The sequence below is a fragment of the Trichechus manatus genome, unplaced genomic scaffold (genome assembly GCF_000243295.1).
Source record: "Trichechus manatus latirostris isolate Lorelei unplaced genomic scaffold, TriManLat1.0 scaffold00024, whole genome shotgun sequence".
Classification (NCBI taxonomy): domain Eukaryota; kingdom Metazoa; phylum Chordata; class Mammalia; order Sirenia; family Trichechidae; genus Trichechus; species Trichechus manatus.
The window spans coordinates 13,836,335-13,861,675 of NW_004443960.1; the positions used below are offsets into that span (position 1 = coordinate 13,836,335).

At 40.4% G+C, this 25,341-nt stretch overlaps 1 protein-coding gene across 3 annotated transcripts in view; it reads right to left on the reverse strand.

Annotated features, from left to right (window-relative positions):
* The window catches only part of PARN (poly(A)-specific ribonuclease), a 152,417-nt gene that overhangs the window by 117,541 nt on the left and 9,535 nt on the right, over positions 1 to 25,341 (reverse strand). For 2 of the 3 annotated variants that reach the window (XM_004373268.2, XM_023728476.1), the window contains exons 6-16: positions 24,499 to 24,559; positions 21,582 to 21,747; positions 20,756 to 20,821; positions 19,599 to 19,637; positions 18,248 to 18,290; positions 17,129 to 17,209; positions 13,826 to 13,882; positions 9,376 to 9,453; positions 4,628 to 4,671; positions 3,475 to 3,517; positions 2,824 to 2,899 (exon numbers count right to left, since the gene is read on the reverse strand). In XM_004373268.2, coding sequence (XP_004373325.1) covers positions 2,824 to 2,899; positions 3,475 to 3,517; positions 4,628 to 4,671; positions 9,376 to 9,453; positions 13,826 to 13,882; positions 17,129 to 17,209; positions 18,248 to 18,290; positions 19,599 to 19,637; positions 20,756 to 20,821; positions 21,582 to 21,747; positions 24,499 to 24,559 — 754 coding nt within the window. The remainder of the gene's footprint in view (positions 1 to 2,823; positions 2,900 to 3,474; positions 3,518 to 4,627; positions 4,672 to 9,375; positions 9,454 to 13,825; positions 13,883 to 17,128; positions 17,210 to 18,247; positions 18,291 to 19,598; positions 19,638 to 20,755; positions 20,822 to 21,581; positions 21,748 to 24,498; positions 24,560 to 25,341) is intronic. The other variant, XM_023728477.1, reaches the window with a different exon arrangement.

Here is a 25,341-nt window from a genome sequence, read left to right on the forward strand (position 1 = left end):
AAGAGACAGAAAGGGCCACATAAACCAGAGACTCCATCAGCCTGAGGCCAGAAGAACTAGATGGTGCCCAGCTACCACCAATGACTGCCCTGACAGGGAACACAACAGAGAGTCCCTGATGGAGCAGGAGAAGAAAAGTGTGGTGCAGAACTCAAATTCTAGTAAAAAGACCAAACTTAATATTAACAGTCTGACTGAGACTGGAGGGACCCCAGAAGACACGGCCCCAGGACTCTCCATTAGCCCAGAACTGAAACCATTCCTGAAGCCAACTCTTCAGACAAAGATTAGACTGGACTATAGGATATAAAATGATACTTGTGAAGATAGTGCTTCTTAGCTCAAGTAGATACATGAGACTAAATGGGCAGCTCCTGTCCAGAGGTGAGATGAGAAGGCAAAAAGGGACATGAGCTAGTTGAATGGACACAGGAAATCTGGGGTGGAAAGGAGGAGTGTGCTGTCACTTTATAGGCAGAGCAGCTAGGGTCATATAGCAATGTGTGTATAAATTTTTGTATGAGAAACTGACTTGAACTGTAAACTTTCACTTAAACCACAATTAAAAAAAGAAACAATAATAATAATAGAGTCTCCCAATGACTTTCAAAAGGCTTGAAAGAGCAATAAATCCACTGCCATTGTGTTAATTAACGACTCGTAGCAACCCTGTAGTACAGAGTAGAACTGCCCCATAGGTTTCCATAAATCTTCATGGAAGCAGACTGCTACATCTTCCTCTCACGGAGCAGCTGGTGGGGTCAAACCGTCAACCTTCTGGTTAGCAGCTGAGCACTTCAACCACTGCACCACCAGGATCCTTTAATGATCCACAGCTTACCATATTTATAAAGAAAGCAATGGCAAAAATAAACAATGCTGTATAAAAGTATTATTGAGCTATACATTCAATCCATAATAAACCCAAAAAAAACAAAAAAAAGATAATGGTAACATCGGGATTCAATAGGTATTCCAGAGTAAGGATTAACAGCACAGACTCTGGAGTCACAATGCCTGAGTTTGAGTCTCTGCTCCCACATGTATTAGCTGTGTGACCTCCGGCCACTCACCTCCCCACTGAGCCTCTGCTTTTGCAGCCCTAAAAGGGAAATGATAATCAAACCTCCCTCACAAGGTTCTTGTGAGGATCAAATGAGATAAGTAAAGCTCTGACATAGTGCCCAGCACATGGTAAAACACTCAGTAACTGTCATCCATCAGCACCCTAAGTAACCCTCTTAAAAAGCAAAGACTCATATTCAATATTGTCCTCGACTACGTTTACAAGCGTAGAGATCTAAAGATGACAGCACCAGTTAGCTCCAAAACTGGACCAGAACTTGCTATGATGCTACCCTTGGAACTTGGAACCACTTCATAGGTGAGATAATACTGTCACGTTCTTATCTTTTGTCTTGCTCATACACATATGCTGAAAGGATAAAGCCTGAGAAGAGTGACCCACTTTAGACTAAATTCTGTACCAGATACCAGAATTTTATACAGAAGTAATAGGATAAAACTGTAATTCATAAATAATTATTTCCTAGAATCATTCTAGAAATGAATGTCAAGAAGGTTACTACAACAGAATCAAAATTATGAATGGAAATTAATGGTGAAGAGACTGTAACTGTTTTTGCGTCAATAAAATATTCTTTCAGCAAAAACTCTTTGATCTCCATCAGTATTAAATATTAGACTTTAAGTTTTTTTTAACAAACAGTCTTTTAACATGGTAGCCAACTAAGTACTATCCTCTATCTACCACCAGCTAAAACGTATTATTTCTAAAATCAATTATTTTTCCATTTATTGTTATAAAAAAGAAGTTCTAAGTTTCTTTCCCTTTTTTCTTAATTCTTTTTCTTGGAATATTACCTAAAAAGGGAAGCAATTAACTATAACCTTGGCTGCTCTAGTATCTCCCACTGTCAATTTCTGAACCATTAGTTCTACTATCAATGTCTAAGTTTTCAGGCTAGAGCTAATGGAATGCTTATTACAGTATCCACAGCACCATCAGGCTAACATGGATCAAGGAAGCAGCACTTGGAAGGCTCACCTAATACCTGGGTAGAGGCCATGGCCAGATGTTGCAGAACACAATGCCTCCATTTCCAAGAAACATTTATGCCTACTTCTGGTTTTCCTCACTGCTGCCGTTTGTACTCCTAAACCAGTTTACAGGGGAAAAGGTGGGGACTCTCCTTCCTTTCATAGGTAAGCTCAGCTCTTGGACTTGGCCCAGACACAAAATGTTTTCACTCTACCCCTGCCAATTTATCACCAACTCTTTATCTTTCCTTAAATCCACTCCATTCATAGTGATCCTATAGGACAGAGCAGAACTGCCCTATAGGGTTTCCAAGGCTGTAATCTTTACGGAAGCAGACTGCCACATCTTCTCCCGTGGAGCGGCTGGTGGATTCAAACTGCCAGATTTTCGGTTAGCAAGCGAGTGTTTAACCACTGCACCACCAGGGCTCGATCAAGCATCATAAAAAAAGGACACATCAAGTTTTGGGAGAATTCCAAGCATTAGGAAATAAAACCTCTGAAGCTTTCATTGCTAAACTTCTCAATGAAACAGCTACCTAACTCTGTTAACATAAAATGGATACGGAATTAGAAGACCCTCTTTAATCATTAGAAGACCCTCAGAAAACATCAATTCACCCCAGGACATGGGCAAGTTATCTTGGCCAAAATCTAGAAATGCGCAATATAGTCTCTAGAGTAAGCTCATCTTTCCTGCACAAAACACATCAATAATTATCACAGAGTTTAAGGGTTTTTGGGGTCATTCTGTAGTCTTACCAACTTTAGGAGGATTGAAAGGTGTCTCTTTTAACCGCTTTTCCAATTCTGCAAGGGATGTGTTGTTAATGATATCCTGTGAACCAGGAAAGCAGAGAAATGTAAGTCCTCACCATCTCGGTACAACCGTACATCATTACAGAGACTCACTGACCGTCAGGACAAAAATGTGTCTAGTGCTGCCCCCTTGTGTTCTTTAAAGAAACATGGGAGTCGTTGCTTATTAGATGTCACAGAGAAGCAGGAAGTTTAATTTTCACTATATGCAAAGCAGCCGTAATGAAAAAAGGTTTTTACAGATGTTCCAATATTCATTTCGTATACCTGGGCTTTCTTCTCATTAGAAAAACATACCCAAAATATATAAAATAAGGAAAACAAACTGTGTGCTTGTATAACCTATTCAAAAACAGATTTTAATAGTAGAAATTCACATGCAAAGAAATGAAGGGGGGGGCATATTTCCACCACCCAAAGACAACCGCTATTCATGTTTTGATATAGCTCATTTGTTTTGTTTTTATTTTCTCAATTTCTTCCCTTTTGATGTATTTGAAGCGACATCTAAATAGACCAGAATTCCAAATCTCTTAGTAGCATTTCAGAAAACTTCAAAACGTAGCTTACTAGTGACAGTTCAAATTTAAATACCTTAAAAGGTTGTGTGCTGGCCATCAATTTAGTATCCAAGAGTCTAAAACCAAAAGAATTTTTAATAAGGTAAACAAAATGCATTATTTTCAAACTGTATTTTACTCAGATGAATAGCCTATTGTCTTGAAAGTGGACAGGGAAGTAAATGCACTCACCACTGTGAACTCAGCACTAGCATCCCTGCTCCAGTGGGCTGGGGACTCAGTCCTATCACCAAGGACTTCCTCAGGTGGCCGCAGGAGAGTCCACACTCTACCACACCCCAAGCACAGGTTCTAGATTCTTGTCTTTACTCTGAGAGGGCAAGTGCCCATCAATCTCAGGGGCAAGTCAAACACCCTCACGTATTTTTACATGGTTCAAATACTGTGGCAGGTCCAACTTTCCCAACCTATTACCACCCACTGCTACTACCCAGGTTTGTACAATATAAATTCTTATGGAGGGTCAAATTTTGCCTTCAGTAGCTTCATGATGTTATTGTTTTTGACTACTCTGCTTCAGAGATCAGAAAGACTGAAAAATAAGAATAATGTGAAAACTGTTGCTTTTCCCATAAATGTGAACACTGTAGATAACAGGACAAAAACAGCTGAGCTAAAAAAGCAACTGCTCCATGACCATGCCTGTCCTCAAATGGGTCCTTAAATGCAGAGTCTTGCTCTATAGGTGCCACACGGCTGACACGAGATCTGACCCATCAGCAGTAGCACGCAATCTTATCTGTGGAAAACACTAAAAAGTAAAGGCACTGACTTAAGATACAGAACAAAATTTCTAGGGAGACCGCTCTTGACTAACTGGAGAACATTCTCAATGGGACACTTCAATATTTACAAGGTACATCCCACATACAACACAAGTGCCATCTCGCAAGGGAACCTCACCAGTTCATCACGCGTCAAGATGCGGGAAAGGAAAAAAGCAGTCACTACCTACTTTCACTCTCAGCTAAAATTCTGATTTTTAAAAAGATCAGAAAACCAATCATAAATTACAGAAACACACCTTTACAAAGGTGGAGCTTTTAAATCACTTCCCAGCGTATATGGTTCTATCTACGATTTAAGGACTTTTATAAACTACTGTCTGTGTTATGTGTGTCACACTCACTGTTTAAATGAAAGACAAAACCTCAAAGAAAGCTTACCTGGGGAAGACACATGTTGTCATCTCCTTAAACTCATTTAAGTCCTAAAAACACAAGAGCGTGACTTGTTATGACGTCACTATCACACTCACTATTAAACACGTACGATGCAGCTCAGGTTCCACAGTTCTCTTCCCAAACCAGGATACCTCACGCAGGCCCTTTGAGCTAACTGCAAAAGCCATTTCTGATGACCATGGACTTTTAAAAATCTGCCCAATTTACTCACCGGTTGGGAGCCATGTCACCTGATAACTAACATCTGCATAACCCAGACAGACAAATTTAAACATTTTATGGTTGATATAGGAGAGAAGAAATACAGCCAGAATGCTCCTTAGAACTGAGGGTAGCGAGACTTCGTCTCACATATTTTGGACATGTTATCAGGAGGGACCAGTCCCTGGAGAAGGACATCATGCTTGGTGAAGTAGAAGGTCAGCAAAGCAGAGGAAGACCTCAACAAGATGGACTAACAGTGACTACAACAATGGGCTCAAACACAGCCATGACTGTGAAGATGGCGAAGGACTGGCAGCGTCTCATTCTGCTGTACACGGGGTCACTATCAGTCGGAACTGACTCGACAACAACTAACAACAACATAAAAAACCCACTGTGGTCGAGCTGATTCCGACTCATAGCGACCATACAGGACAGAGCAGAACTGCTCCACAGGGTTTCCGAGTCTGTAATCTTTATGGAAGCAGACTGCCACAGCCTTCTCCCGTGGGGTGGCTAGTGGGTTCAAACCACTGACCTTCCAGTTAGCAGCGGAGTGCTTAACCACTGCCATCACCAGGGCTCCGTAACAAAAACATAGGAAGGAAAAATACGTTTCTACTGCAGAGAGATAACTACATATTTGAGAGGCTTGTAATGTATCCAAAAAACTTCCAGTAACAGTAAACAGGTTGTGCTCTATTACAGAAATTCATGGCAACAGTAAGTCTAGCATAGTTATTTAAATTAAATGATTTACGGAGGAGATGGACGTACTGAAAACTAGGTTACACTTTTACTGGGAACTCCTTTGAAATGTTAGTTAAAATGGCCACTAAAACACAGACCTCCTAATACACGTATGATTCCTGCTTTAATGACTCAGAAAATTGCTAAAGTGGCACTAATAGCAAGTGCCCAAATCAGACAATTCATTTCCCGAGTTTATTTTGATCAGGAAGTCTAGAGTTGAATTGAGAAGGCTCTGATTTTGAATTAACTCATTTACATACATAATCGCCATGCTAGACTGAGTAGTCACACTCCTGACCCTTTGTAACTACACTTCTCTTCAACGTTGTTCATGCTTCATAGGAAACTGCCACTTCCAATTAGCTTTTCAAGCCTGTAAATACAGAATGTATTTAGCTAGCCTGAAAAATCCACCAGCTTTTCAATGGCTATCATTAAATCAATGGACAATGCACGAACAAGTGGTTCTGATGCTAAGTCAAACAAAAATGCAGTGAACTGTTTGACCTCTATACCACTACAAAGCTTCACAAGCAAGAAAAAATTACAATTATGGCTATTTCCAGGGCCAGCATATAGCAGAGTTCAATGCCTTCTAAAAGGTCGCAGGGAATTACCAAGAAGACTCTACGAAGAGACTCTCCCCTAAAAGGCAGCTCCACAATACAGATTCTTTAGCACAATTTTTAGGAGTCCCTGGTGGCTCAAATAGTTCAGCACTTGGCTGCTAACCAAAAAGTTGGTGGTTCAAACCCACCCAGAAGAGCCTTAAAAGACAGTCCTGTTGATCTCCTTCTGAAAGGTCACTCCTTCTGAAAGGTCACAGACACTGTGGAGAACGGTTCTACTCTGATACGTGTGGTGTCTCCACAGTTGGAACTGACCCCATGGCAACGGATTTAGCATACTTTTAAATGCAAGATCTGGTACCTGCATACGTAAACGTTCTATCACTTTAAATAGGTTTCCTCATTTATTCTCAGCACTTCTCCCAAAGGTAAATGGAAGAAAACCATTGTCTCCCTCTGACAATGACAGAATATAGAAAAGTTAACTTCCTCATGCATCCTTAATAGTAAAGCAAGAAACGATACTATGTATCCTAACGCACCGCCTACACTGCAACAAATCTTACGTGCTCCTTCGACTAGATTACACTAGACTAGACTAGACTAGGCTAGACTAGACTAGCTTCATTCAAGTGAACACTCATTAAGTGCTTATGTATGTATAAAGTGTTATGCTAGGCTCTCTACACAAACAATAAAAAGGCTACTTTCCTCGTCCAAGGAGCTAATTGCTTAGAAGGAGAAAGGGGTCAAGCTGTATAATACAAGACAAAATTTATGTACCATAAAAGGTACAAAGTTCTGTGGAAGTTCAGAGAAAGGAAAGATCAACACTTGGGCAACGCAGCAGGCAGGAACAACTTCATGGAGAAAAAGTAAGCTGGACCGTGGATAGATAAAATTGTGTACAGCAAACATTAAGAAAGGCTACAGAAAATTCAAGTTGGAAGAAATTATATACCAAAATCACAGACATGCAAAAACACGGGAGCACTTCTCAGGCAACAAACGAGCCAGTCTGGCTGGAAGTAAGGAGAGGAACAAGTGGCTAGACCATACAAGAAGGTTGGGCCAGATCATGGGAAGCCTGAGACGCCAGGCTAAAGAGAGTCAACCTTGTAGAAAAACGAAGAATGTGGGGCTATTTTAGAATTTTGAGCACAGTAAGCGATGTGAACAGAGCCCTGCATCAGAAGATTAAAAAAATTGCACAGTTGGAAGACATTCACTTGTTAAACAGATATTTAATTCAATGCCTCCTATGCGCCAAGATCTGTTTGGTGTTCAAAACACTTATAAGCAGAGTGTTATGTTTTCCTCTGTCCTTACTGATAACCTCATTGCTTTAAGGGTCAAAAGATCATAAGAGGAGCTGCTACTTTGGTCTACTTTGGCCAATCTGGTCTGAAATAACCATTGTCGTTGGGTGCCGAGTCGATTTTCAACTCACAGTGACCCCATATGACAGTGCAGAATCTCCCCATAGGGTTTTCTTGGCTGTAATCTTTATGGGAGCAGATCGCCAGGTCTTTCTCCCTTGGAACTGCTGGGTGGGTTCAAACAGTCAACCTTCCGGTTAGCAGCCAAGCGCTTAACTGTTGTGCCACTAGGGCTCCTTGAACTAAACATTAGCTCTATAGATTTTCAAAATGCAAATTCACACCCACAGCATTGTTTTGAGACTCACAATCATGAATCTCTGAGTCTCAGAGGGCGATAGAGTTGTCATGAAAGGCAGTGACAAGTGGTAGTATAAACTGGACAAGTGAAGCAACAGACCCACTATACTCTCGGCTGGGCTACACTGTACTTCTGCAAAGGACAGTCATCAAGATGTCGAGGGAACAATGTGACACAAGAAATGTGGAGTGAGGGTTTGTAAATGTATAAAAGAAACTGAACTCTAAAATAGCTATCTTTCAATCCAGAAGTAACAAAAGATTAATCTTGGGGGAGTTTAAAGCGGGGGCTGGCAACCTACAGCCCTGCAGGCCAAGACTGGCCTGCTGTCCTTTTTTTTCAAAATAAAGTTTTATTGAAACACAGCCACACCCATTTGTTTATGTATTCCAGGGCAGCATTCAGGCTACAGTGGCAGAATTTAGAGTTGTGACAGAGTCTGTACTATCTTCAAAGCCTAAATATTTTACTATCTGGTCCTTTACAGGAAAAGTTTACCAACCTCTGGTTTAAAGGATGGGGTGTGGGAAAGATAGGAGACAGGGAATCCTGCCTTGAGTTTGCTAAACTCTAGATAAGAAATAAGGGTACCTGCAATAGAAATGAAAAGAATCCAGATGTGAGATAAAGCATGGAGATAAAACTGTCAGGATTTTGTAACTGACTGGATTTGGAGGAGACTGGAAGAGTCAAAACTGACAAAAATAGTGTTGTGATGGGGTATCATTTACAGCAATGGGATCAGGAGGAAGAACTGGTTTGAGACAGTAAGAACGAAAGGAGAGGTACTGTAAACTTTACATCTCATTTGAGATGTGTAAATTCTAAGCAACACTTGTAAGCTGAAGGTTACCCAGGTGGAGATGTCTGTAGTCCAGCATGAAATGTGGACCCAGATCCTGGAAGAAGTCACGGCTGGAGATAAAAATGTTGGTGTGTACAGCTAAAGTTATGAAACTGGGCAAGATCACTAAGGAACAGAAAAAATAAAAGAAAGAGAGAAAAGAAAAGAACAGAGGGCAGAGTGACAGAGAGCAAGTGTGAAGAGGCCACGCCCACAGTCAGGGGCGGGAGAGGAGGGCTGGAAGGGCAGCTCTTCTGAGGAGCAGAAGAAGCCAGCACTGCAGTGCACTGAGAAAACTTGGCTCAAAGGCTGAAAAAACGCTAGTGAGGTCACCAGAGGATCAAAGGGAGGCCACCAGCAGGAGGTAAACATCAAGAATTTTGTAGGACCTGATCCAGTTCAGCTGACTTCAAATACCACTTACCTTCAATGCCCTGTAGGTCTAATTTTAGCAGTACTGAACTTGAAGACCACACCGGTGGCCTAGGAACCCCTGCCCAGGACTAACTGAGCAAACCACAGGCAATGGCAGATGACTGAAGATCTCTAAAAATAGCTTGTATGTCCATCTCCTCAAAAATGTACAACTAAACGCGTATGATTCTCTCTGGGACATGCTGCACCGCACCCGAGGCAACAGCACCTTTCTCCATCTAAAAGCAGGCTGACGAGTCACTTACCGCAGGCAGCGGGCAGTAGAACTGATGAACCGTGTGCATGACATCCAAGAGCATGTTGTGTCCAATAACAAGTTTCCCCTAAAGAAAGTCAACGTTAGAAAAAAAGACTTCTAGGTGGAAAATTATCGTAGGGTCTGAGAAAGAAATGTATGCTTCACGTTCCAAGAATATTCCAGACTAGACCTGCTTTTCCAGATTTTAAAAAAAAAATTACAAATGTATATAAACAAATAAATTTGAGCTGGTTTCATTCCTCTTCAGTGTGGGGAAGTTAAAACTGGAATGCAAAAGTAAAATCTCCAAATGATTTTCATTCATCCTGCCATCCTCAAGAATCAGAGGTACTTAAAATTTAGATTGAAGACCTCAAATTAAAAAGGTAAAATCTGAAAACATGGTTCCCTTGAACTGTCAAATAATTTGTAAATGAACTCCAACTATGTATTTCAGGACTGTATTCTTTAAAACAACTCACTTATCTTTAAAAGACACATTCATAGCAGCACTAAAAGGTAAAAAACAATCAGTACCTTAATCGTATTAAACGGAATGAACTTTCATCTCCTACATCATCTGTGTCAAAATTAATGGCACGTGTTCTTAAATAACATTTCCAACAAAATTCATTGCTTTTCAACTAACTGAAGTACAACGTGTGTGCAACATGTTACTCCATTTTAATAAAAATTATAATAGAACGTCCTCCTAGATTTATCTAGCCAGGTATCACCATTTTTAACAGAAAGCACCAGGCCACTACAGTGGAGCTTTTTCCCATGTCCCAATGACGCTGGTAGTATCATTGCTAGACTCAGGGCTAAGCATATTAATTGAAATAAATAATTCTACACAAAAGATATATTCCCAAATCTAGCAGACAAGCTATATTTTGGCCCAGTATTTGTGTGCATTCTGAGTATCTATACAATGACAAAATACTGGCTGAAACTATAGTAAAGATGTTGGGGGGGGGACTCAAAATAGAATAGAAACACTAATAAATGAGCCTAACTGCATTATGTGGAGTGCTGGTGGCACAGTCGTTACAGTGCTCGGCTGCCAAACAAAACGTTGGTGGTTTGACCCCAGCAGCTGCTCTGCAGGAGAAAGATGCGGTAGTCTGCTTCCGTAAAGATTTACAGCCTCAGAAACCCTATGAGGCAGTTCTACTCTGTCCTATAGGGTCACTACGAGTCAGAATCGACTCAACAGCAACGGGTTTGGTTTTCTGGTAACTGCATTATAAATGCATTAAGATAACCACACTGAATGAGGTTGGGAAGAAAAGAACTAGCTTGGAAAATAGCATCTTGACTGGATACTTAGGCTAAAGTCTAAAAGAAGAGTACGTAACTGCTGTAATCTAGTCAGTAAAGGCACTTCTAACCAACTGCTTTCCAAGTGTATACCAGACTTAAATAAACACATACAGCGCAGATAAGAAGAACCAGTTACAAATAAGGAAAGGGAGTAGGCTAAAAATAAACCCGGTACTGCTGGACTGGAATCTAAGGCATCGGTATAAACTCTTGGCTTTTAACATCTATATAGATAGGTTTAGAAATATAAATTTGTGTGTACATGCATTGGTGTAAACCAAAAACCAAAGCTGTTGGTGTCAAGTCGATTCCGACTCACAGCGACCCTGTAAGATAGAGTAGAACTGCCCCATAGGGTTTCCAAGCCTGTAATCTTTATGGGAGCAGATTGCCAGGTCTTTCTCTCATGGAGCTGCTGGTGGGTTCAAACCACCAACCTTTCCGTTAGCAGCCAAGCACTTAACTACTGCATGAACGGGCTTCTTTTATGGGTATACATACAAGTATTTCCTAGCTCCGTCCCATGAGAGGGCCTAGAAGCAATGATACCCCAGTAGTAATCTCATGCCCAGATCTTGATTTCTAAACACCATTCTCCAATAAAAGGAACCAGGCTCCCTGGAAAAGTAGCTATTCCAAGGGTAGGGTAGGGAAAATATAAACTGAACCTGAAATATCTTGTGATACCAGAAAGTAAGGAAGCGATCAAAAAAGGATGGGGCTCGTTCAAAAGACACAGAAGCCAACTTGAAGGTGCTCCAATGGCCAAAGCTGGAACAATCTGAGCAACAAAACAAACATGAAAATATTGTTGTGTGCTGTCAAGTCGATTCCACCTCATAGAGACCCTACAGAGCAGAGTAGAACTGCCTCACAGGGTTTACAAGGCTGTCATCTTTACAGAAGCAGACTGCACATCTTTCTCCCACAGAGCAGCTGGCGGGTTCAAACCACCAACCTTTTGGTTGGCAGCCGAGCACTTTAACCACTGAGCCACCAGGGCTCCTTAAACATGAAAATACTGGATTATAATCCATAAAATAAAATAAATATGCCTTAGTCCGTACTGACATACGTAAATAATTGATTACATAAACAGGGAAGAAGAGACAGTTTTTTACAGAATTCCTTACAAGTAACAAACATGGAAGGAAAGACGGTAATACAAACTCAACATCAGAGCAGCTAAGTAATAATTCCTGCAGGCAAGATCCTCTGGTGGATGCTAATATTAGTGGACCAAACCTTGAGAAAAAACTTGATTTGAATAGTCTCAAAGTATTTCTCAAGATATTTATTAACTACAAAGGAAAGACGGTAACTTTACAGAGGAGAAACCCTTAAGAAACCACCTTAAGTGAAAAAGGTCATCCTGATGAACCATCATTTCCTTCTGTGTTATTATTGCGAAAAATGCCGATCTTTAGTCCAATCATGAGAAAACATCAGACAAACCCAAACTGAGGGAACAAAATAACTGCTGATACTCTTCAAAAGTCTCACGGTTATTAAAAACAAGGAAAGATTGCTACAGACTGCAGGAGACTAAGGAGAAATAACAACTAAATGCAACATGGGATCCTGGATAGACATGTGGACAGAAAAAGGAGTTAATGGAAAAAAACGGTGAAATCCAAATAAGGTCTTCAGTTTACTTTATAATATTGTACCAAGGCTAATTCCTTGGTTCTGACGTTTGTCCTATTGCTATAAGATGTCAACACTGGGGGAACTGGGTGAGGAAACTCTCTAGTTTTGCAACTTTTCTGCAAATGCCACGGAAGCTGGATGAACCCCTGAAACTACTGTGCTAAGATAATCTTTAACCTTTAAACCAAAAATATTCCCTGAAGTCTTCTTTAAACCAAACAATAGTTTAGCTAAACTAGTAAAGAATGTCTGCCTTGAGCATTGTGTGGGATCGAATTGACAAAAGCAACTTGAAAGGTTAGATAAGAACCTTAGGGAGCAGTGAGTTTATGTTAATGGCGGAGGAACAACTTCGAAAAGGGGGGCGAGAATGGTTGCGTAACTTGAAGAAATGAAATCAATGTTACCAAATTGTACATCAGAAATTGCTGAATTGGTGCATGTTCTGCTGTGTACATTTTTAACAATAACAAAAGTAAAAAAAAAAAAAAGAAGAAGAAGAAAATTTCCCTGATGCAAAGCTTGGCACCTAAGGGACAAGATGATTCCTTCTTCAGGGCCAACTCCTCAAGAAAAAGAAAGTCTCAGACTCGAGGCAATTTAGTATCTAAGCAAGCAATAAAACTTGGATGTATGATTCACAAAACCACCAGCAGTATTACCCAGTATACTATGAAAAATGTGGATGCTTTTTTTCAGGGGAAAAAAAAAAAAAAAACCAGTTGCCATCAAGTCAACTCCAACTCACAGCGAAAGGATTTACAAAACAAAGAAAAATGTCTATTTACAGAACCCTCCAGCACATTTACACAAATGACCAACACATTCTTTTAAACTTATCAAATATTACCAAGACTACCAAACATAAGATTCAATTACAGTTATGCAGAAGAACTAAACACACACGTAACTATTTTTCTGGAGAATCCTCTGGATTTTTCTAATTTGGGAACAAAATGCCTTCAGTCAAACATTCGATTGTTCTCCGTTTATTCCTTACTTCCTTATTTTACTTCTTACTGGCTTTGAGAATGATAAACATTAGTTTTACATAGCCACGTAAGGATATCATAGTACAATGAAACCTGTGAGAGCCGGAACTTGACGGCACCACCATGTCTTTCCGGGTCTTGCAAGTTTTCCACCTACGGCTCGTTTCAGTGCAAAATACTTGAGTTTTCCTTCTCAGGTTTCTGCCTTAAACAAGTTTCAGCTTTCAAAAGTTTTACTATGTAATCCTTCTATGTACTTTACAAAAAAAGGCTTTCTGAAAAAATGGTTTGGACATAATTTAGCAAGTATGATGTCTCACCAAGAACATTATAACGAGAATCTATCTCTCTGAAATTCTAATTTGTTCCTGCAAACCAGGTTAACATTCTAAATGTGACCAAATGATTACTTTGTGATGACAATGAGGCATTTCACTTTAAATATGATGTTCAAGGATTGAGTTAAAAAGAAAAAGTCTGTTCACTTACTGAATTAGCAATGGCATGAATGACTCTAGAAAATCCCACAGCGTCGTTCAGTCCCTCCTAATTAAAATAAATAAAAACCATTTACATAACACATTCCTTGACAGCATTAAAAGTTAGGCAAAAAAAAAAAAAAGCACTGAAATTCTATATTGAATTAGTAGCTTTATTTCGTTTCATGTGCTTTGTACTGATCATAGCAACTCCCAAACAACTGTGTCAAAATCACCTACTTACATACTTTTCTTCTGTTTAAGAAGTAGAACAAGCAAGTGGTAAATTAGTCATCAGTTACTGAAACAAAAGAGCCTGGGATTTACCCATTACTTCACATAATTTGTTGAAATTCCCGAGTCAGACTATGTAGATGTCTTTAAAACACAACCTTTAAAAAGCTGCCACCTCATTTGGGGTCTTAAAAGCTTCCAAGCGGCCAGCTAAGATGCATCAATTGGTCCCAACCGACTTGGAGCAAAGAAGAATGAAGAACACCAAAGACACAAGGAAAATATTAGCCCAAGAGACACAAGGACCACATAAACCAGAGACTCCCTCAGCCTGAGACCAGAAGAACTAGATGGTGCCCGGCTACCCCCAATGACTGCCCTGACAGGGAACACAACAGAGAGTCCCTGACAGAGCAGGAGAAAAGTGGGGTGCTGAACTCAAATTCACATAAAAATACCAGACTTAGTGGTCTGACCGAGACTAGAGGAACCACAGAAGACACAGCCCCCAGACTCTCTGTTAACTCAGAACTAAAACCATTCCTGAAGCTAACTCTTCAAAGATTAGACTGGACTATAAAACATAAAATAATACTCGTGAGGAGTGTGCTTCTTAGTTCAAGCAGATACACGAGACTAAATGGGTAGCTCTTGTCTGGAGGAGGGATGAGAAGGCAGAAGGGACAGGAGCTGGTTGAATGGACATGGGAAACCCAGAGATGGAAAGGGGGAGTGTGCTGTCACATTATAGGGATTGCAACTAGGGTCACATAACAGTATGTGTATAAATTTTTGTACGAGAAATTAACTTGAGCTGTAAACTTTCACCTGAAGACAATTTAAAAAAAAGCTGCCACCTGCTGGCCAAATTCAACACTGCATCAAACTCTGAGTTCACTGATGAAATCAAGCACTTCAGTAAGTCGTCAGTTTTTCCTTGACAAAATGCATTTTTACAAGTTTTTTTTATACTGCAGAGCTCTGAGATTCATCCCCAGTCGTTTTCTTCTTCTCTCCCATTTCCTTCCCAACAGTGTTCAAAAAGGTTCACGTGTCTGTCTTAAAAACCCTTCCTTAACTCAAAGCCCCATCCAATGACTGCCTCTTAACTCGGATCTCTTTGCAGCCCAACTGCTTGAAAGAGTTTAGCTCCAGTTCAAGTCCCAACTACTCTCAGCCCTCTGCACTCTGCCTTCACCTCACCACCCTACTGAAATCACTCACCTCCTTAAAACAACTCCTTAATCCAACAGTCCTTATCTTTTTACCTCCAGAACACGCGACACCGCTGACCACCCCCTTCTTCAAACATTGTCTTCCCCTGGCTCCTGCGTCACCATAACCTCCCGGCACATTTTCTCAGTCTCCTTCCAGGGCCCTTCCCTTCTCCCTATCATTTCCACGTTGGTGGCCCTCAGGACCCTGCTGTAGCTCCTCTTCTCAGTCCTCACGCACTCTGCAGGTGATCTAATACAGTCCCAGGCTTTGCCCATGACAACCATGTGTAGCCCTCACCTCTCTCCTGTGCTCCAGATGGACAAATCTAACTGCTTACAAGACATTTACCCCTGGATGTCCCAAGACATCTAAAAACTGATCGGGTGGAAAACAGAATGTAACATCTTTTCCCGCTGCAGGGGAACAGCCCGCCATGGTGCCCTGGCTACCCTGCATGTATACAAATATGCTAAGTAGGCAAAGGCTTAAACCGGAGCTCATCTGCATCTTGGTTGAACAGGGAACAAGAGACAGAGGCTTGTAAGAAGCTGCTATGAGGCCATCTCCTTATGTCTCCTGGGGGGCTGTCATGAGACAGTTTCTCGTCACCTCCCAAACTCTGATAAGGTATGGGGCTTTCTGCCCTGCCTCCCTCAGAATAGAGCCCTAGAACTGGCTCCTCAGTAATGAGGTATCCCACAACTCACACTGCAGTCATCTGGCCTCTTTTGTTCTGATGTTGTCCTTTTTGGTGTGTGGGACAAGAACCACAGGGAGGTGATATCTTTGGCTAATCTTCTTTTCCCTATGTAAATAATAACTGTCTAAACCTAAAAGTGGCTCACTGTATCTCTACCGATTGAGGCAGTCAGCCCTTTGCCTTCACCTGTCTTATACATGTAAACTCGACATTCACCCACACCCAAACCTGCTCCTGTGCCTCTCCTCCTGTGTCCCCCTGGCCAACCACCACCACCAATCTCACTCCAGCCCACCCCATTTAAGTGAAATGCAATCTACTCAGGTGCTCAAATATTTGGCTTGAGTACCTTCTTTCTTCCCCTTTCTTCTTTCCCCACCCATATCCAATCACAAATTCCTTTGGCTCCACCTTCTAAATATCTCCAGGTTCCATCTACACTGCTACTAGTTATCCTATTCCAAGTCACCAACATCTCTTAGGTAGGTTACTCCAAGGCTTAACTGGCCTCCCTGCCTGCATTGCACCCCCTCAAATCCATTGTCACATAGCAACCAGGGTGATGTTTCAACAATGCAAATCTGACCACGTCATCCTAACCTATTAGATCATATGCTCTGAACATTGTTTTAGAACAACTAGTAACTGTAGTTGAAGTTCCAAAACCTACTGTGTCAAGTCAATTTCGGCTCATAATGGCCCTACAGGACAGAGTAGAACTGCCTCACAGGGTCTCCAAGGAGTGGCTGGTGGATTCGAACTGCCAACCTTTCGGTTAGCAGCCATAGCTCTTACCCACTGTGCCACCAGGGCTCCATAGTTGAAGTTAGACATGGCAATATTAGTCAATGGGTAATGACACTCAGTGACATACAATCGAATAATAATCAAGGATACTCTCTTCAAGACTGCTTTATAAAAATGAAGATTGGACAACTATGATGTTAAGACTCACTTTGTTGGATATGTCTTAATGTTTAACCTTAACTGACCCCCATATTATTCTAGGCTTTTCTATCAATTCAATTCTTCTATGATAGAAAACTATTCATTAAACTGAATCCAACATATGATCTAGATTTGAAACAAAAACATAGAAGGGAATAAATGAGTGTCTATGTTGTCATTTCTTGCCTCAGAAAATCAACATAACCCAATTACCAGTTCTTTAGCGTGTTTCTGTTGCTCTCTTCTTTTGCGTTCTTCTTCATCAACTTTGCTGATAACTATATACCGCTCTTTCTGAAAGACATAAAGCAGATATGGCATTTTCTGGAAGCAACCTGATCCAAAAGAACTCAGAATTCTGCTACCATTAGAAGTTATTTTATCACTGCACAGTCTTTCACGGGCCAAACACAGCTCAAAGTATTTTGAAATGACACCAAAGTTGAGCTGACAACATCACACACCAAAATTTTGCCTCTGCATCTTCATGCCATTTTCCCATGGCTTAGGAACTCAACCCAAAAGACATCAGTTAAAAGTATCAACAGACTGTGAGAATAAGACACTTTCTATGATGGACTAAGAAGTCACAGGTTGTATTTGAACATGAATTTCTATATAATTCATTTTAAACTAAAATTCCTATATCATATTTTATTAATATCTTTAAAACTTCCTGGATTTTCTGATACTTGCCAGAAAACTAGTGTTCACTTTTTCATACATTCCATTTTGTATCAATTAAACATACCACAAAACTCTAGGTCAAAGTTTGAAATTTATCTTCCAGCACAACTGTTTTTTAATTTACTTAATCTGTTACTTAATTTTATATCTGATGTAAAAGCGGCAACTAAGTTCTAGAAGTTTGCAAAAGAACCCGCCATCAGGAGACTCACTACTCCTCACAGTTTTACCTGTGCACTTGGGAATACATGATGATAGTTATGCTTGTGTTTATGACCCAGTTGTAAAATTTAATTTTATCTACATGACATGAAGCCCTTTTATTCATACATACCATTACAGCTTTCTGCCAGAGTCAGAACATGAACTAGCATTTGTATACTTTCAAGTTTACAAAGCATGTTCACTTGCGTGTACCCACTGATCACCGTGACAAAGCTGTGAGGTAGGGACAGATCATTCATCATCACCATCCCCCCAATCTCCAAAAGAGGAAAATGAGGCTTAGAGAGGTTCAATGACTTTGACTTCGCCAAGGTCATCCAACTCACAGGTAGCAAAGCCGCGGTTTAAATTCTGACTTTCAACATATCAGTGCATCGCTGCAAGTGTTTAACGTTAGCCCTGGAAAATTCGTGGGGTTACCTTTTCAGTTTCTAAAGTCTCAACGTGAATGCCTTTGGGATACCTAAAGAAAATAAAACATGATATAAACAGATGGGTCAATGGGAACTATAATAAAACCCAAAGTATTTTAAAAGCAACTATATAGCTATAATTCAACTAAATTAAGTAAGTTTATTAAATAGGAAATGACTATCACAATGAAGACTTTACAGTAAGACTATCTCAAAATAGTAATTTCAGGTGCTAAATGTTTCCCTACCTCTGCTCTTAAACACATGAAATGTATCTGATTTCAAATTCTTTTTTTTTTTTAGGAATTAGGCACTGTATCTCATAATACAGTCAACTCATTACCACACAGCCAAATAGTGCTACCAGATATAACAACAATAGCAATCTTCTTAACTGAATTCTAAAGAGCTGTTTAGATGGTAGGCAGCATACACAGGGAGGTCTGAGACGAGTGACTCAGCTTGAGTTCAGCACGGTAGTTTGCAGCAGCCAAGAAGGAGCAGGATCTGGAACCCACATGGAGTAAGCTGCAAAAGGGAGCCTGAGCAAACTAGACAATGGCCCCTTTCCCGTTGTGTTCAACTTCCCAGCATCCATGTCACCAGCAGACTGTCATGGAAGAACAAGAACCTCAAGGAAAGCCAAATGCAAATGTCCATCTGTCCAATGCTGATGTTCAATTTTGAGGTCAGAGATCCACCTGATAATACAATGAACACCCCTAGAAGAATATACAAAATTTTGCTCATTCTTTTAGAGGATTCACGGATCTCTCCTGAAACCCATGCATGGTCTAACCCCAGGTTTAGAACTCCTGCCTTAGAAACAGCATTCGTGTGGGCATTTCCTAGGTCAAAAACCAAATTTTTATCATATGCCTTCGAAGACCAAAAGAATGACAAATCCAGAGCTTAATGGATTAGGCCAAAGTGATAATTAAAAGGGATTTTAAAAGGCCTTACAGCATGTATTAAGAAGTAATAACAAAGATGAAAAGATAAGCAGCCAGGGAACTGGAACACTGAACCAGAACGCAATTAAAGACAATGTTGACATACTGTGAAAAATACAACTAACATCACTGAACAAATTCGTAAAGAAATTATCAAACGGGAACCTAATTTGCTGTGTAAACTTTCACTGAAAAAACACAATAAAATAGAAAATAAATTAAGTGGTTATTCAACCTAAGAAAGTAGGCGGTAATAACCCCATGAAGCATGGCACAAGAACCTGGTATGGTCAAAGTCACCAAGAACCCCAAAATTTCAAAACGGAAATGAGAGCCAAGAGATTATATTTTGTTTTTAAATCCTGGGAACTTCACAGAGCTCTCACAAATAACAGAAACACTTACTTCCAGCTCAGAGTCTGATAAATCAGTTTTCTTTGGAACCTACAATAACAAAAGAAAAACAGTGGATTTGGCTCATTTTGAGAAAATCCAAGCTGACCAAGCACTGGCTGGGAAAAATATTTAACTTAAAGATACCTGATTAGAACTGACAGGTAATATGCAACATTAAAATAGGCAGAATGTCTGAGGTGGGAATATTCCTCATAATTTGTCACTATCAAGACTTTCTTTACTATTATATTGCTTTCATAAAAAAGGTAGAAGATCTTGTCTAATCGAAATATTACTTCCTATGTCCTATGACTGTATAAAGAGCCCTGGTGGCACAGTGGTTAAGAGATCAGCTGCTAACCAAAAGGTCAGCAGTTCAAAACCACTAGCCGCTCCTTGGAAACCTTATGGGGCAGTTCTACTCTGTCCTGTAGGGTCACTATGAGTTGGAATCGACTTGGTGGCATCGGGTTTGGTTTTCTGGTTTATGACTATATAAAATATACAGAAGAATTAAACTACTTTTGTGAAGCTTGTCACAAAGGAAAAGGAAAGGAGGAAACGAAGATGTTCACGTTGTTGACTCTGAGACACTGATATTTTTTACTGCAAAGAGAAATTAAAAGCACAGAAATAGTATGACAGTGAATTCCTCTCTTCAGAGGCTTTCATGTATTAAGCAACTCCTTGAGGCTAAAATAAGGAGCCCTCGTGGCGCAGTGGTTAGGCATTTGGCTGCTAACCGAAAGGTTGGCGTTTCAACACCCCGAGCCACTGTGAGGGAAAAAGATGTGGCAGCCTGCTTCAGTAAAGATTACAGCCTTGGAAACCCTATGGGGCAGTTCTACTCTGTCCTATAGGGTTGCCGAGAGTCAGAATCAACTGACGGCAATGGGTTTGGTTTGGATTTTGAGGCTGAAATAATTAGTCTCTTCAGCACAACCTAGAGCTAAAGTTGCACAACAGTTTTCTCTCCTCTGGGTAGAGGACAAAGCATTCATTCTGTGTCTCAATCCCCACTGTGTTAATGCTAAAGGTAGTGCTTAAATCTTGGGAATGTACCTATAACAAAAAGACTATTTATAAAGTGCTTTTAAAGGACCAAACACAACATCATCTATCTTTCAAAAGAAAAAAAAAACGTGAAAATGTTCACAGCAACTAACCCAGTACACGGCTCCAAATCCAAGTTCTTGTTTTCATCACTTTGTAACAAATCTTCTATTTTCTCTCTGGGGAATTAGAGGAAGACCATGACTATCAGGAAATTATGAAAAGCCACCAACCAACAGAATGATCATACTCAAAAGCAGTCTCAATACATGACCATATAACAATATGATTTTACCAAAGCATGTTCTAACTTTTTTAGTTCAATAAGGCTTAAAGAAAAATACTTAACTTCGGCATACACTGTTTTTGGTTATTGTTTTTGTTAACGAATTTGTGACAACTTCTCACACATTCATCAACCCAAGTGATTTTTTTTTTTTTCTGAGTGAGTAGCAAGCAAAAGGCTGGTTTAGTTTTTCAGGTGTTTATATGTGACCTTATCGGAAAATTTAACTTTTCTAGTAACACACTTAACTGATAACTAAGCAAGACTAGACGTTCCAGCGGCACATTTGCTTGTCAGAAACATTACTACGAGAGACAAGAACCCAGGCATGTTGCTGTCTAGAAGGGCGTGTTTCATTCCTCTGCCTTTAGGGAAGCTGGGCAGCAGCTTTCAGGCCCCTGGTCCATGTAGAGGGTCTGCCCGCTCGATGACAGTCTCTTGCCTACTGACACAGAGCGAGTCTAATGTGATACGCACAACTCTATTTACAATGTGCCTGCTGTGACCCAGATTCAGATATGCCACAATTAAATCCCGCCACCCATGACATCACACCTCTGTATATACTGTGTGTGTACGGGACAAGTTTGGGATGCAGACATCAGTCCGGCCACATTACTCAAAGTACATTTGCTTTCAATTTAGGAACTTACACCACTTGGTCAATAAACTTCTTCTGCTCCTCAGGAACCATCACAGGACATTTTGAAGTGTTGGGAGACGCGAATGACAGAGCTCCTGCACCATTGGACTGCAAACGTTTTTCATCATACTGCTCTCTTAACTGTCTTTCTTCTTCCTGATTTAAATATGGAATTCCTAAAGGTAATTTCAAGAAGAATGCATTAACAGAAGTAACTGTTCAAGAATCTCAAATTTTCAAATATCCTCTGACGTCTTCTTAAAACCAAACAATAGTTTAGTTTAACTAGTAAAAAATGTCTGCTCTTTTAAGAACTACCTACCGGCATACCTTGGAGATTTGTGGGTTCGGTTCCAGACCACCACAATAAAGCGAGTATTACAATAAAGCAAATATCACAATAAAGCGAGTCACATGAATTTGGTTTCCCAGTGCTTACAAAAGTTATGTTTACACTATAGTCCATTAATTGTGCAATAGCATTATGTCTAAAAAAACAATGTATATACCTTAATTAAAAAATACTTTATGTTCAAAAATTCTAACCATCATTGAGCGAGCTGTCATCTTTTTGCGGGTGGAAAGTCTTGCCTTGATGTTGATGGATGCTAACTGATCAGGGCGGTGGTTGCTGAAGGCTGGGGAGGCTGTGGCAATTTATTAAAATAAGACAACAATGAAGGTTGCTGCATCAACTGACCCTTCCTTTCATGAAAGATTTCTCTGTAGCATGCGATGCTGTGTGATAGCATTTTACCCACAGTAGAACTTCTTTCAAAACTGGAGCCAATTCTCTTAAACCCTGCCATTGCTTTATCAACTAAGTTTATGTAATATTCGAAATCCTTTGTTGTCATTTCAACAATGTTCACAGCATCTTCACCAGGAGCAAATTACATCTCAAGAAACCACCTTCTTTGCTCATCCATATGAAGCAATTCCTCATCCACTGACGTTTTATCATGAGATTGCAGCAATGTCTCATCTTCAGGCTCCACTTCTAATTCTAGTTCTCTCGCTATTCCACATCTGTGGTTACTTCCTCCACTGAAATCTTGGACCCCTCAAAGTCATCCATGAGGTTTGGAATCAACTTCTTTCAAACTCCTGTTAATGTGGACATTTTGACCTCTTCCCATGAATCACGAATGTTCTTAATGGCATCTAGAATGGTGAATTATTTCCAGAAGGTTTTCAATTTACTTTGCCCAGCTTCAACTGAGGAATCACTATCCGTGGTAGCTAAAGCCTTACGGAATGTGTTTCTTAAATGAGACTTGAAAGTCGAAATTGCTGCTGTGTTAACAGGCATGAAAACAACATTAATCTCCTTGTACATCTCCATCACAGCTCTTGGGTGACGAGGTGCACTGTCAATGAGCAGTAATAGTTTGAAAGGCATCTTTTTTTCTGAGCAGTGATCTCAATAGTGGGCTTAAAGTAGTTCGTAAACCATGTTGTAAACAGATGTGCTGTCATCTAGGCTTTGTTGTTCCATTTATAGAGGACAGGCAGAGCAGATTTAGCATAATTCTTAAGGGCCCTAGGATTTTCAAAACGGTGAATGAGCACTGGTTTCAACTTAAAGTCACCAGCTGCATTAGCCCCTAACAAGAGAGTCAGCCTGTCCTACGAAGCTCTGAAGCCAGACTCTGACTTCTCCTCTCTAGCTATGAAAGCCCTAGATGGCATCTTTTTCCAACATAAGGCTGTTTCATCTACATTGAAAATCTGTTGTTTAGTGTAGCCACCTTCATCAATTATCTTAGCTAGATCCTCTGGATAACTTGCTGCAGCTTCTACATCAGCACTTACTGCTTCACCTTGCACTTTATGTTATGGATGTAGCTTCTTTTCTTTAACCTCATGAACCAATCTCTGCTAGCTTCAAACTTTTCTTCTGCAGCTTCCTCACCTCTCTCAGCCTTCACAGAATTGAAGAGAAATTAGGGCCTTGCTCTGGATTAGGCTTTGGCTTAAGGGAATGTTGTGGCTGGTTTGATCACCTATCCAGACCAATAAAACTTTCTCCACATCAGCAATAAGGCTGTTTTGCTTTCTTATCATTCATGTTTCACTGGAGTAGCACTTTTAATTTCCTTCAAGAACCTTTCCTTTGCATTTACAACTTCGATAAATGTTTGGTGCAAGAGGCCTAGCTCTCAGCCTATCTCTGCTTTCGACATGCCTTCCGCACTAGGTTTAATCATTTCTAGCTTTTGATTTAAAGTGAGAGACATGCAACTCTTCCTTTCACTTGAACACTTTGAGGCCACTGCAAGGTTATTAATTGGCCTAATTTCAATACTGTCGTGTCTCAGGGAATAGGGAGGCCTGAGGAGAGGGAGAGAGACCAGGGAACAGCCAGTTGGTGGAGCAGTCAGAACACACACAACATCTGTTCACCGTCTTACACGGGCATAGTTCGTGGCACTCCTAAACAATTACAGTAGTAACGTCAAAGATTGCTAATCACAGATCACCGTAACAGATATGATACTGAAAGAGTTTGAAATATTGCAAGAACTACCAAAACGTGGCACAGAGACACAAAGTGAGCACACGCTATTGGAAAAATGGCACCAAGAGACTTGCCTGATACAGGGTTGCCACAAACCTTCAATTTGTAAAAAACGCAGTATCTGTGAAGCACAATAAAGCGAAGTGCAATAAAACAAGGTTTGTCTGTATATGGGCTCAAAGTGACAACAGCAACTCAAAAGATTTGACAGGAACCTCAGAGGGCAGTGAGTCTATGTTAATGGGGAGGAACAGTTCAGAAAAAGAGATGAGAATGGTTGCACAATTGGAAGAATGTAATCAACGTCACTGAACTGTACATACAGAAACTGTTGAACCGATGTATGTTTTGCTGTGTATATTCTCAACAACAACAAACTCTAAACATAAGTCACATATGATCTTACCATTGCGAAAAACCTTATTGAAATCAAATCCTTGGCTCGCTAGAAAGTCAATGCTTGAGCTCTGAAACAAGAGAAAACAGAATGTACCTTTTTAGTGACATCAGTAGCAGATATGTGAACAGAAGCAGAGAGGTCACTTGAGCAAGTAAATAATGGCAAGCAGGGAAGGGAGCAGCATGCCAAAAGTCAGACGACAAGGGATTTCTACCCCAAAGATGTCATTAATTTACTTAAAATATCGGAGCTCTTTTCCTTTATAGCTCGTAAAACAAATATCCTATTTCACAATATTTAAGAAAAATCCACCAGATGAACAGACATTCCCCCAACAGGCAGAAGAAAACTCCTGCTTGCTGTACTGAATACTGCTACTACTACCCATCGCCACTGAGTCGATTCTGACTCACAGCAACCCTACGGGACAGAGCAGAACTGCCCCATGGGGTTTCCAAGGCTGGAATGTTTATGGAAGCAGACCGCCACATCTTTTTCCCGTGGAGCAGCTGATGGATTCTAACCGTTGACCTTTTGGTTAGCAGCCGAGAGTGCTTAACCACTGTGCCACCAGGGCTCCTTCCTGTACTGACCGGGACACTACAAATAGGAAAAAAAAAATCCATTTATATTATCTCTTTCTGGGTTCAAGCTTCAGGTAACTCACAAGTGTAGGTTATAAGACATCAACATCCACCTCAAATTACATTTTGAAAACCCAAAGTCTTAACTGGATATTCTGTATGTTTAAGAGGGAGCCTTGGTGGCGCAGGGATTAAGCACTCAGCTGTTAACTGAAAGGTTGGTGGTTCGAACCCACCAGCTACTCCACGGAAGAAAGATGTAGCA